The 13,762-nt window shown below is 44.3% G+C and overlaps 1 protein-coding gene across 11 annotated transcripts in view; it reads left to right on the top strand.

The window, feature by feature from the left end:
• Glut1 (Glucose transporter 1) overlaps positions 1–13,762 on the top strand; it is a 280,015-nt gene that overhangs the window by 164,893 nt on the left and 101,360 nt on the right. For 9 of the 11 annotated variants that reach the window (XM_086986424.1, XM_022817452.2, XM_086986437.1 and 6 more), the window contains one exon: positions 4,155–5,393. The exons of 1 other annotated variant lie outside the window; for it this stretch is intronic. In XM_086986424.1, the coding sequence (XP_086842550.1) occupies positions 5,247–5,393 (147 nt within the window). In that variant the 5' untranslated portion in view covers positions 4,155–5,246. Of the gene's footprint in view, positions 1–2,241; positions 2,266–4,154; positions 5,394–13,762 lie in introns of those variants that run through there. One more of the 11 variants, XM_086986435.1, reaches the window with a different exon arrangement.

Here is a 13,762-nt window from a genome sequence, read left to right as displayed (position 1 = left end):
TTCTCTACGACGAGGTTCTTTCTTGCCCCTACTGCTTTGGTCCTAATCTGAATTCTGCCTTTGCTGCACGGAGTTCGGAAATTAGCCAATCCTATGCCATTCAAAACCGATACCCAGCTTGATAGAGAGATACAATGTCAAGTGTTCAGTAAAATGTGTAACCCTAAGGATGCTGCTTTGAATGCGTTTGAAAAATTATGCAGACTTATGGAATCGTTTCACTTTTTAAATATCCTGCAAATAGAAAAATCATGTGTTAGAAATCGCAGACTCGTCTATTCAGCAGAAAATCGAGATAACTCTTGTCCGCATCGGTGTTCTTAGGGCCGTCCGGCGGTCAGGCAGAATCTTAGCTCAAGTGGCCGCTCGTTACGAACGTCCATCCTGACCCTAGGAGCGGTACAGCTACTGCATCGTGGACATAAAAGCTTTTTGATCTTTTTTTTCATTTCTTCTTCTTCTTCTGCATCTGTCGGTCCGATTCTAAAATCGATGAAAACAAAGTGCAAGACCAATATATTCTCGCTTGCACGGAACGCGTACTTAATCCCCTCTGTAGGTCCTTTTAGGGGGGCAAAGCAAATACAATAGAATAAGCCGAAGAGAGAAGAAAATTGTGTGCACCACGGTTTCTTCGTCGATATTGTTGTGACTGATGTTAGTGGACGTTAGGTATTTGATTACCACTGGCTATCGTTGGGCATAAGCCAGGATCGTATTGAGACACAACAAACCACCGTAGAGCCTTTGCACCATGTCCGAAGGCACGTTCGAACCCTACCTGTTCTTGCCGGCTTTGGTTCTTTGTTTGTCGTCGTAAAAAACCAGCCTTAGTATTCTGATTTTTGTCGTTTGTGCTAACTTACCTGTGAGCGTCCTAGTACGTGTTCCTGCCAGCCTGTTGTATCCTTCTCGTTCATTATTTGCTGCTTTGGCGTTTGATTTTCTATTGTTTTCCAGAGCACCACTTTCTAAAACGATGCCCCATATTTAGTAATTGCCTTCGAAAAATTCTTCCTATTGCGCTGAATTATGTCTCTTGTTCTAACTTGCACATTTATTTTGTGTAAATGACATCAGGAAGTCCTTGTCGGTGCACGCAGCTGAGACATCCGGGTAGCTATTGCTGCTGAGGAATTGCCCCGCTAATTTATGAAGGGATGCAGGCAGCAAGTGTAAAGCATATAAAAACTCCATTATCATTAAATGATGACTATCACGTGCTATAACATACGAGAAAAAATTTTGCCATGCAAATTGAACGTCAATGGTTATAGTGGCTTAATGCTTGGCATATCACTTATATGACGACAACCCCCCATTAAGACTTAATTAGATTTCCTTTTATTTAATGGGGTCTATACAGTCGAGACAACAAAATATAAGCCAACCAGAGAACTGTAAGCATCGTGCTTCTACAGCTTCACATGCACTTCAGATCAGATCAAAGCTACCATTGAAACATTTACGAAAACCGAGGGCAACGAACCCAAGTTTTTTAAATTTTTTAGAGAGATACACCGGATCTTTTCCAAAGGAAAAACGAAGGAAACCTTTAGGGGCACCAAATCGGGGCAACTATTTTCTCATTCTTCCCTTGATTTGTCGCTTAAAGACTTGGTGTCCGATTAAAGGCTAAAGCTACTCAAGGGGGATGGCAGTAGGTGCAGCCACTTTGAATTACATTATTAGCCAACTAACCCCTTTACTATTTCGATGACAATCGAGCGACAATCCTCCACACTGGCATGGCTTATGCATTCAAAAAAACACTGCTTATTCGGGCATTGAGGCGTACTATCAGGACAAAATGAGGCCTGCTTCCGCGACAGTAGCATCGAAATGTGATTTGACGGAAATTTGAAATTCGTTGAAGACTATTGCTATGACCTTCAATTACAGCTTCCGCACGAATATAGATTCTTCAAACACTAAATATTAATATTGCGTTTCCTACAGCCGCCAAAGCTACCCTATGTATTATCGAGTGCCGCCCCCTCAAAATGGCTTTGATATTTTAACGCTTTCGCCTTTCGTGTGGCGTATTTCCGCTTCTTTGCAGACGATACGCTCATTTTTCTGCTTCTGTTTCCCATCGACGCTCCGAATCACCCGAGATAGCGTTGCTAGGAACGCAGTTCCAATACCGACAATTTTATCAGCACCTCAGTGTTGACAGATACCCGTACAGCTTCAGTCGAAAAGAAAAATCGCGGCGAGTCGCAAGAATTCAAAAATTGGCGCCTACACGATATTGCTGCTAAGGTCGGGTTAGTGATGCAAAGAAAATATTCTTTCATCGCGAGACTTCTATGCATCGTCGCGTGTACTTTCCCAATCGCTTTCTCAGACGTGATCGTTTTATATAGTAGTTTACATACTGATAAGGCCAGTAAATTGGTGAAATCTAATCAAAAAAAGAACACAGTTAATTGGTAGCGATAAAAAAAATCAGTAATTTATCCGTTTTTCCTCTCACTCTTCAGTCATCTTTGCGTGAGCGGTAACATTGTTTTCAGTATAGAGCAAGCAAACCGCATGGTAAACATACTAGATGTTGTCGGGCATCATAGGTAACGTTTTTGCTTACTAAACTTGAGAAATACGTGATGGCTTAAGCTCGAAACCAGGCGTAAAGTCACTTCGTTTTGTGATGAGAGCCAGCTATATGATGGAATATATAATGGCAGTGCCGATCGTAAAACTTAAAACATTATCTTTATCCGTCCATTTTTTTTCTTTATAGACATAATCCCTGGTATTTTATAGTCATTTGTCTTAATAATTTCGCCACCGCTATGACTTGAACTAGCGGCTGTCGTATTTCTACTCGTCAGAGTTACCTTGAAAATGTCGTTGGAGAGCTGTACGTTAGCCACCCAAATTACTTCGCCCCTAATAATCAGCTTGCGGATATGATTTCTATCACATGGTTAGGGGGACTATTTACATCATTAATGAATATTAAGTTAGACGTACAATATAACTGACTTAACTGCTATTCCGGTTAGATTCCAATAAGTTTAACTACAAATACACCGTTTTCAATGAATGAAGAATGTGCAAAACCAATTATAGGAAAACACTAATCACCAATGCTGATAACAGCGCGCGTGCTGTACAGACGCGCTGATATGGAGTGTTTCTCCAATGGCTATACTATCGTGCCACTGGCGTTGTTGGTAGAGATGGAGCTCGATTTTACCTATTACTCACGGATGTAGAAAACAGGAGACCTAACCCGTCGCTTTTGCAGTCGATGCTACTCAATATCCTTTTTAATCCCTAACGCTTGAACTCCTATATTTGATGACGTCATTTGACTGTTGAATTGGCCGAATTGCTATTATGAGGCTGGGAACGCTAATCCCGTAAGCGTGCGTCAAAAAGCCTTCATTATCTTGTTGATAAAGTATGTACCTGTGTGCATTCTACAATTCACGAACCATGGCGGACCTGCCGCGTGATCCTCTACGTTTCGAACTTTACATCCGATATCGCAATTTGACAGCCCTTCAAATGATTGGCCCTCAGTACAAACCTAGACCACAACATGCTCCTAAGCTTAGCAAAGAAATACGTTACCTGCTAAGCTATCGACGAAGGCGACGCGGCTCCAGTGGGAAACGATGGTTAGATCGAATATATGTTGAAAATAGTTGCGCAATCGTACATGAATGTTTGATATACGCCCCTTTATAAGTTACATAAAGTGTGCCATACCCATCCCCGTATTATCAAATCGATAAAGTGCAAAGATATTGTCTTCGTTGTCTAACCGAGACAAAGCTCGAGATCGAACAGCGTTAAAGGATTTTATAACTCCAAATGCAATTGTAATGTTTTGTAACGCAGGGTCGTGCAGACAGAAGGAACCACATTTGAGAAAAATTGTTTTGATTGGCCACTCACTAGGGTCTGTCGATGGCCGGAGATTAGACTTTGAATAGGGCTAGAATGCGGGCAACATCCACTTCCTTTTCGGACCTGGCAAAAAGCCTACTTAAAACTTTCTAAAACCCTGTCCCGCCCAATGCTGCTGCTGCTACGTATCAAGAAGATGTCGAAAATAGTAAAGGATTCTTGTATTTTTAGAGGTCCCTGTATTACTGCCTTGAGACTAATTATGTTTTCCGCACGATGTGGTCTTTCAGGCGTGTGAACGAGCCGTCGTCATAGGCGTACACAAGAAGATACCGAAAAAATAAAGAAAAATCCTCGATTACTGTCCAGAAAAAAATTTCATGCCATACGAGCACTGCAGGGCCGTTTTCTAGCCTTTATTAGAGAACAGCAACAACAACATATTGGGGTATCGTCCGAGAAAGCTAGCTCCATTGGGCTAGACCAGCAGCCAAAACGCGGGAAAATTGCCATAGCAAGCCAAATACCATAAAGTCTGACATTGCTGCTGCAACCAGCTCGGTGAAAATCCAAGCACGACACAGCATCGACGAGCCTCATCAATTTGTTATTTCTAAGTCTACACCGACACGCCAATTAGCACGTCGTCTTTCTTCTCCTACAAATACATCCTCTTTATGCTGTTCGTGTTATTATTCGATCATTACTGACGCGCACAAAACGCTCTAGCCATACACCGACCAAGTAAATGCAAAAAATTGCATACAGCACGGTTTACCGCTTCAAGTAGAGCAGTCTCTGTGTCCAGTCGCTTGCGTCGCGTTCGGGTCAAAAGCTCATTCATCTAAAAAGACCAGCACGACTGAAATTGGTAGTATCCCCAGTTTTGACGCTGCTATAAAGTGCTTGCTGCCGCGGGTTTACTAGTGGCGACGGCCTGCTACCAAGTGCTGGCTACGGTGGCATCGCGGACGCCAGCTCGGGACGGGGCCGCCTTCGCACGAGGAGGCTGCTCGAGGAGACGAAGGCGACAACGACCACGTCAAGGCAGGCCACGACGAAACGCAAAGAGCGATTAGTCGACTACGGTTTAGCCAATTTTTGTTGATTTCAGCGTCGGTAGTGAGAGGGGCGTTGGTGACAGTGATTGCGTCTAACTTGATCACGAGCCGTACGCCAAGACGGCTTACGCCTTCAGCGGCGGCAATAGGGCCTAACGTGAGAGGCAAACATAGGCCGAACTTACGCGCGCGCCCTAAGCGAAGTTTAAACGTTCTCGTCGCTGTGGTCCGCAAAGCCACGGAACCGAGGACAAAAGTGGCCGTGCCGCTGGTGGAGAAGGCACAGGCCAACGGACATCATCTGGTCGATCTGGCGATAAGATGTGCGGCTGCAGCGCCTGCGGCCGCTTCCCGCTGCTGCGTGCTCCGGAGGGGCTAACATGTGCCCTTGTGCTAGCGATATTTGCCTCCGTCCCAGGAATGTTCCAGTTCGGATATAACATTGGTGTCGTCAACGCGCCGCAAAAAGTGAGTAGGTTGTCTGTATTGGAATCTTAGGAAACTTTCCGTAGTGTAAACTTTATCGTGATTAGGACTTGGATGTTATTGTTATCATCACTGCCATCGCCAGTAAACATGTTTTTTATCGCATTGATCCATAACTTTGAACCGCCGTAACATTATTCTATCTACATAGTTTATGCACAAGCAATAAACCTCGTAAATCATTGCATTAATATCTCACACAGCAACACTGCCATCGTTACATGCAATGGTACAATTGTTGTGTGAAAATGGGTTGGTTTTACGTCTCTTAGCCAATACATATATATATATTGCAATATCTGTAACGAAGTAGCAACAGCGGTCCTGTTGTTTTTCCTGGTGTTATATCGCCAATGAGTGCTAGAGGCAGTTTCTTCTTAATACACCTCTTCAATTCTAAGGTTCGTAGAATTTTTCACTGATTCTTCTTGTCATTATAGTCGCCGTCGTCAAGACTACGTCGCCACTTCTACAATTTAGTTTACTGTTGAACCGCATATATATATAATAAAGCAAAAAAGCTAGTCGTTGCGAGAGTTCTAGCTGAACTTAGGTGACGAGAGTCGTCGCCTCGGAAATTCCTGCATGTTACTTTTTCAGCAGCTCGGCAGTATTGGTTAAAAAAAACTTCGTACCGGGTTGCGCGATTTAGCATGAAAGAAGGCAGAAGGAAGAGCAGGACTTGAATACAAAATTTGCTATGCGGCAACCTCAGTGTATTGTGAACACTAATGTTCGGGGTGGGTCAAAGGCCAGGCTGAGGCTTTTGCCTGCTGAAGAGCGCCCGACGAACTCGATGAGGAGCGGTCGAACCAGAGCGGCTAGAATTGTCGCCGTCAACCAAATCTGTCAGGACACTCGAGCAAAGAACTCCGGAAGGAAACCCATCCACTGAAGGAGGGGAGAAAAGTAAGCTATGAAAGTACCAGACTGATACGATGCGGGAGCTTTCTAGGGGGTCAGAGATACGATGGTATACCAGAAGACGAGTCAGCAGCCAGTTGTTCATCCCACCAAACTCGTTTAACCCTAAATTTCGTCCCTGACTGGAGCACCCTTATGCTTCGTCATGTTCCCGATATGGTACTCATTTCTGACCGCCCTTCACAACAGCAGTTACAAGCCATACTAGTATGGTATTACTGCTGTTGACGTTGCGTCGCGTTGATGATCTTGACACCGACACGGAGCCGAACAACTCGGCAGGCAAAGGAAGCCTTACTTCACCTAAGCGAGTATTTTTTGAAAAGGGTCCGAAGAAAAAAGCCGCTTAGAGCTCTTATTACGCCTACGTAAGATGATCACAAAGAAACGTAAGGATTAATTCGACGATAAAATAGAAAAAGACTTGTGCATTGGAAAGACAGGGGGCGAAGGAGTGCATGAGAAGCGACCCTAAATAAGCCATTGAGGAGCACCAAATGAAATCGTAGCGCGAGATTAGAACGGTATGTGCATAACAATACAGAAACGTGCTTAAACAGTTGATCAGGCGCGACAGACAGATATAGAGCAAGCAATAGACTGTCTTAAACTGAGTATTTGACGTAGGTCATTGGCTGTGTGGACTTAACTTATGTGCTCATTTTGATGTGTTTTCTTTTTAACACAATGACGATGAGTTTAGGAGACGATTGGCCCCAAATATCAATATTCATACACTGTATCGTGTGAAATAAGCGAGTTGAAAAAGTGCATTTTAACTATGTAGAAACAAATTAATTTGGCTGGCAGTTAATCGGGTCCGTCTCCCATTTCCTCATAATTTTTTATTGATTTCGATCTAAATTGCTGCTTAGCAACAGACGAGAGTCTTCACTAGAGTAGTACTTATTCTAAGATGCCTGTTTTGCTGTTTCATATTATTTCAGGTCTTAAAAATATGACGAAAACTATAGGTTTCTTTTGTACATCACAGCGTTTATATATATATATATATATATATATATATATATATATATATATATATATATATATATATCGTTAGATCATCTGCATCTGCTTTGGAAGTTGGTCATGGGATCATTTATGCAAACTAATAGGTAAACAAAGCTGTATTAAAGTCATCGTCCTTTGATGATCTTCCCGCTTTGCGAAGAAGAAAAATTCGAACTTACACAATTACTCTGTTTTGTCTACCATCCATAACCTGTTTGACGGTGCGGTTAAAACATGAACGACCAAAATCGCTCGACACTGAACGCGGGAACAGATTTATAAAGTTGGCGTCCTGTAGCCCCTTGCGGCGACAGGTGCCACGTTAGATAGGCTGTCACTGACTCTGATGCCTTTGTCGCCAGGTCATGCATTCATATATATGAGCTAATTAGTAGTAAGCAAACGGACCGTGCAGAAACACGCAAGAAGGTCAGCGAAAGTGGGGCAGATGCGGCTCGGCATTTCAACAAAGGAATTTCTTCCTCCTGCCCCCTTGGTGCCTTAATGGTTTGTCAGAAGCTGGCCACCAACTGAGGTGCCCGGCATCGACTCACTCCCCATGACCCACTTCATATAGCGTTACGGCATACCATACCACGATGAACTGTGTGTTGGAAGCCAGTTTGGGGATCTTGGTGCTGGTAGCAGGCCATTGCAGCGTCAGGGACTACTAGCCTAACGCTACTGGAAGATCCACAAGCAGCACCTTTTCTCTCCGCCTCTCTCTTTGTTTATCTGGCCCAAATACGCGATTGTATTAACATACACAATCGCGTATTTGTGCTAGGTAACATACACAGTTCTACAAGGAAGCCGAATCGAGCTTAGCGGCATACTGCATCGTACAGCGAACTCCTGGAAATATAGCAGCCACGAGGCTGTTGAAGCTCGTGGTTGCAACGACAAGCCCGTATAGGCAATGTTGAATGGAAAAGATAGCAGAAATAACTGAGAAGGCTCCCAATAGTGAACTAAAACTGCGTAAAATGCATAGCTGCTATGCCAATATCAAAACAGCCTCGTTCAGCAGCTGTTTCGTAGTCGGTCGCTTTTTGCTCGTGGTTCCAGTCAGATCGAAATGCCTGTTTTACTGTATGATAGAGATGGGAGCTTCTGCTATAAGCAGAAAGCAGGAGCAAAAGAGCCCCAAGAAAAGCAGGGGCATTGATTCTGTACACTTCCGTGTGGTGCATGCTATTGTTGCTCGCCATATAGTCCCTAATGTTGCCTAACAAACAATGTTCATTAACGCTCCGTTCTGGCATCAAAAGGGACAGACCGAAAGCGAGAACGATTACACAAAACAGCTAGCTATTTATAATCACCCATTAATTATACTAAATCTAATAAATTTTGCAATAGGAACCGTAAGCAGTAGAGGTATTGATGCTGTGTACTTTAATCATTCTTTATATTACCCGCAGCATTGTTACCCCCCAAATTACGCAGATCCCAAGAATAGTAGCAAGAATTGTGTGAACCATTGGCCTTACCCGATTTACGCGTCAGTTTTATGAATTTCAGCTAAGTAGTGGTTTCATTTTGTATCCACTAGTAGAAACGCTTTAAATCGATTTTTGTACCGGGTACTGATGAATAATATGCAAGCTAAACGAAACAATCTATACACGCACGTCTCAAAATTGGCCTGACTTGGTAATTCATTCCTTACAAAGGTAGACTTCTGTATGCTATATGCTCTCGATAGAGTGATCCAATTTTCGTTTATTTACATAGTAGCGCAGACGCCCTACGATAGAAAGAATTGTTTTTAGCATGCCCAGCTTACCAAAGCCCGCACAGGTCAGTCAGTCAGTCTTTGAATTCTTTTGCATTTTTTCTGTGTGCTGTTTTGATGGCGAAAAAAGCTGAGGTGTTTCCTCAGCCGCTTCAAAAAGACGCAGTGGTGCCTAAGAGTTGTAGTCATTGGAGGCCGCTGGCAATGTTGGACCAGGGAAAGGACAGTGATGTATGGAAAGCGCTTAAGAGATGCTAGGCAAATTGAAATTTTTGACAGAGTTATCGCCGGACTCGCACTGTTCGAGAAAATCACTCACTGACTACTACGATTGTAGAAACGAATTCAACGTAAAGCATGGTACCGGAAGCTGGGAATCTCCCGAAAGTTACCGTGGCGCCGACTCGACAATCATAGCTCGGGCTGGTCTTTCTATCGCAATAGCCTCTTAGGCTTACATTCACCTCTCTATTATGTTTGCTGTATTTACGGCCAATTGAATATTTCCCATCGCTTTCAGCGCATGCAGTGTCTAAGTACCAGTTCACGCAACGCGGGTGGGTGGCTGGCTGCTTTGATCAATGCCTGTTGCCAGACCAACAAGAGCTGGATATTTTGCAGCTCCTCGCGAACTTCCGAATCGTCAGGTCTCATGCTGTCCGCCTACTCTACGACTAAGTCGCAAAACTCGTAGAACTTCCCGGCCGAGATCACGCGCGTTCATTCTTCGCCAGTGCCTTCCCTTCTTCCTAATCTTTAACAGCAGGACAGCGCATGACCGACGTTCCATTATTAAGTGTATATGATTAATTGTCACCATGACCTCTCGCTCACATGCACAATCTCTTTCCTTCTCTCTTGTGAGAGCTCCTTCCATTTTACATCAACGTCTCATCGTTTCCACAATCGGTTGCAGTCTCATTTCCTCCTGCATAGAAGGCATTACTACCTGCAAACTGCTTCGCCAGTAGACAGTAAATATGGCTACTACTGCATAGAATGACTCCTAGATGACTTTGCACTAATCTGGCCTTCCATTGTGCTCGTCCGCCATGGCCACGACAAGCATCATGGTGCTGGGAGTGGTGTCAGTGGGGATGGTACGGTTAGGAACCTCAACTTGGCCCCCGCTGTGTTCCGCTTCGAAAAGAGATTCCGAGAAGCGGTGTCGGTGAGAGCATAGGCAGGCTTTTCCCTGAATGATGTAAATCCATCAAAGGTAAAAGAGTCGTCAGACAGAACTGACCCGTTCGAGGCGGAAAAGCCTCGTTTCAGTGTCTTACATAAGCCTACGTGTCCATATTTGCCTGCTAGTGCAAGGATCACCCCTGTCGCCGTAACAAGAGGCAATTTCTTTTACGGCGACGGTACTATTCTTTGTCGCTCGACAGTCTGATTGTTTTAAGTTGATGCGCGTAATTCTCATTTTAATAGATAAGTATTAGCAGTAGTAACGAGATTAGAAACGGATCCTCTCCCGACGTTTTTCTCGAAAAATTAACAGACGATTTATGAATGACTTATAGAAGCTTTCTTTGCTAACTGAGTACAGACAACTGATGACAATATTTGGCGCTGTCTTGAATAATCACGACGGCTTATCCTCCGTGGCTACCGAATGTTCAATATCTACCGCAAACGATTATTCATTTATTGAATGAGTCAATTATTTGTGCCTCCAATTTGGTCTAGCCGAAGCGGGTTATATAGAACACGATGCAACGATAGAGTTCCCATAGCTCCTGTGACGATGCCCTGCGGTACGTGTGTTTTTCGTTCAGTTTCGCCGGACAAAAAGTCTGTCATTATTGAAATATGCGCATGACAAAACTGAAAATTACGGCGACGTGGAACCAGTGTTAATTCGATCCTTATTATCTATCTTAATTTCGCCTATGATCAGAGTGCTTCCGCGTCACTTATTGAAAGCGCGTTACACCTTCTCCTTTCAAAATCACATAGTAGTCACCTTACATTTACCAGTGGTTTCTTTTTGCGTCTGCCTACTTTGTGAACTATTCTTTCTGTGGGCAAATAAAATAGCGGGTAGCTAGCACTGTTAAAACTCTGGGTTAGAACTCTGAATACAAGCACTATGAAGCAGGGAGCGAGAAACCAAGCCGCAGTGCCATGGGCGATGGCGCATCTTGCAGTAGTAGTATAGATAGTGTGGTTAGGGCAACAGCTAGTGAAAGAAAGCCCGCAGTCCAGCTCTCACAGCGCTGTTTGTCTTTGGGTTGGTTTTCTGTACTTGGTGTCCTCCTTTTGTCATTGTCCCTTCGCGTTGTCTATTCCCTACGAAGCACGAAGCAAGCCTGTGAAGACTGCTTTCCCGCGGATTTATCCGAACAAAGTAGAGGAACTCCAGACTCCACAAGTTCACGCCTCTCGGAGCTCCGATTCAGGGTCGTATGCTTGCGAGGGTTCGCCAACATCCCCGCCCCATCGCCCCATACTGGCCTGAGTTACTTTTACTAGTTTCAGACATCTATCAGATTCGTTGCTCGTCGCTTCCGCCCCTACAGGCTCTGCAGAATTCTGTCGGGCTCAAACACACGTACAGAGGCACGCGGACATCATTCGTGTGCTGCTTATACGCAAGACCCCACGCTCTCTTACTGTAACGTTGCCGGACGTGCTGCCCGCTAGCGATGGCTGCTGATAGTTGCTGAAACTTGTCGCCACTCCTTCACAACCGAAAGGACTTTTAGAACGAAGCAAAAGCTCGGTAAGTGCGAGGTTTAACCACTTCATTTTCAAGCACATAGAAGCCCAACCACATCAGCGACCGCACTGTCTAGTGCCCTTGACGATCTCTGCCATCAAACTGTCTGCTAGTTCCATGCAACACATCACACCAAGAGTACTTTGCTTATCCTCAATATATAATTATTGCATTATAATTATTACTTACAAAAAGGTGAAGAAAGATAACAGGGAAACAAGATCAGAGCCTTAGAAGAAGAATGGGCTGGAGAAGTGAAGGGATGCAACAGAGGAAATGAACATCGCAGGAGTTCGCAAAGAAGCCATCGCAATCTAGTGACACCTATCAGCCATTGTCAAAACTAACAGGCATTTTCCGTCGAACAAACTGACCTAGAATCCTAGCACAGCATTACCCCCATAGGCGCTAGTTGTGGCATCAAAGGTAAAGGACCTAATGACAGTGTCCTTAGCAAATGGGATCTGCTACCAGATTTGAGAGTAATATGTCTTGGCAAAGTAGCTTGATGACGAAAAGCGGCAGGCGTCGAATCCAATCGTTCGCCTTTATTCCGCCAATCTCGATATCCTCGCCGTAACTGAGCAAATCTATCGGCGCAAGTCTTTTTTTCAACTCACGTCCCCGAAAGAGCCACTACTAAGATACTAGCGACGGCAGGAATTCTAACAGGCTGGCGGGATCAGTTTGCGTCTCCATACATTCCTCCCTCGGGAGGAGGGGTCATGGCGATTAAGGGTTATGCTAGCCACAGTAGCAGGAACAGCACAGCTCGCATCTTCTGACGCCGGAAAACGGTTTTTTTAGTCTGTGAGACCTCCACGTGGTCGTCATTAGCCGCTGTGATTCAAGGAAGCAGCGGATACCAGCAGAGACAGTGCAGAATGGCCGGAGCTTGTTACCCGATTACATCATTCGGGATAGCGTCCAAGCGATAAGCAGCTAGCGATATCCACAAGATTTTGTCACACGACTGGTTACTGTTAAGACGGGCTCGTGCGGCCAGTCTCTTCCGTCATTTATACTGTCATCTAAAAGCTTTGGGCGGCTGCAGGAACTAGTTTTGGTCTTCCTCTTTCCTTTTTTAGGACTCTTCTCATGTCGAACCCCTATCTGTGAATCTAGCTTACACCTCTCTAGTTTTGTGAGCAACCCAACTTGACACCGGATGGGATGCATACGTCAGGCGCGCATATGCTCGTAAACCCCCTGCCTCAATGCTCACACAAGCAATCGCCTAGTATGAAGCCCTGAGAGCAGTTTTTTTTTTGAGGAGTTGATATTTATTTTATCAAAGTGCGATGTGTTCAATTCTAATTAGGTGAACTTGCGCGCTTTTTCCTCCCCTTATTAATTATACATATTGATCCATAACAAAATCATATATCTTCACAAGTTAGCCACGTGATGGCTCGAGAACTAATTACCAAGTCCCGTCAAAATGACTTCGCACATGGAAGATGTTTAACGTCTAGGTAACAAATGCCGTCAAGCTATGGTCTGGTTGAACAAACAAATGGCTGATGCCCTTTATCGCACGGTCTCTTCTGTCCTATCGTCGATCGATAGCACGCATATCGCAAAGGCCAGATTGTCTTAGTCCGCATCACATCTAGTCACCCTTGATTGAATGCGATCGGAGACAGGACAACGGCTCGCTTACCAACGATATTTTTGTACCTAGTAATCTACGCAAGGAATACTTTCGAACAAGAAGAAAGGACAACGTTTGTGTGTATGTTCGTCGTGTATGAGGACGCCTTTATCGTGAATGAATTAACATGTTACTCGACAAAACACAACGCTTTTACTTAGATTTGAAGAAGACGAAATTAGTATCGACGTAGTTTCCATCTTTTCTTATAGGTGCCGTTGGAATTAGGCAAAAACGCATCACGCCAAGCTTCGGCTATGCTGGTAGGCGCCGTCGCTTTTCTTGACAGCCTGCTA

Source organism: Varroa destructor, unplaced genomic scaffold (genome assembly GCF_002443255.2).
Source record: "Varroa destructor unplaced genomic scaffold, Vdes_3.0 BEIS01000001.1, whole genome shotgun sequence".
In the NCBI taxonomy this organism is placed as follows: domain Eukaryota; kingdom Metazoa; phylum Arthropoda; class Arachnida; order Mesostigmata; family Varroidae; genus Varroa; species Varroa destructor.
The sequence above is the reverse complement of the archived record's forward strand: the minus strand, read 5'-3'. Positions and strand labels throughout refer to the sequence as shown.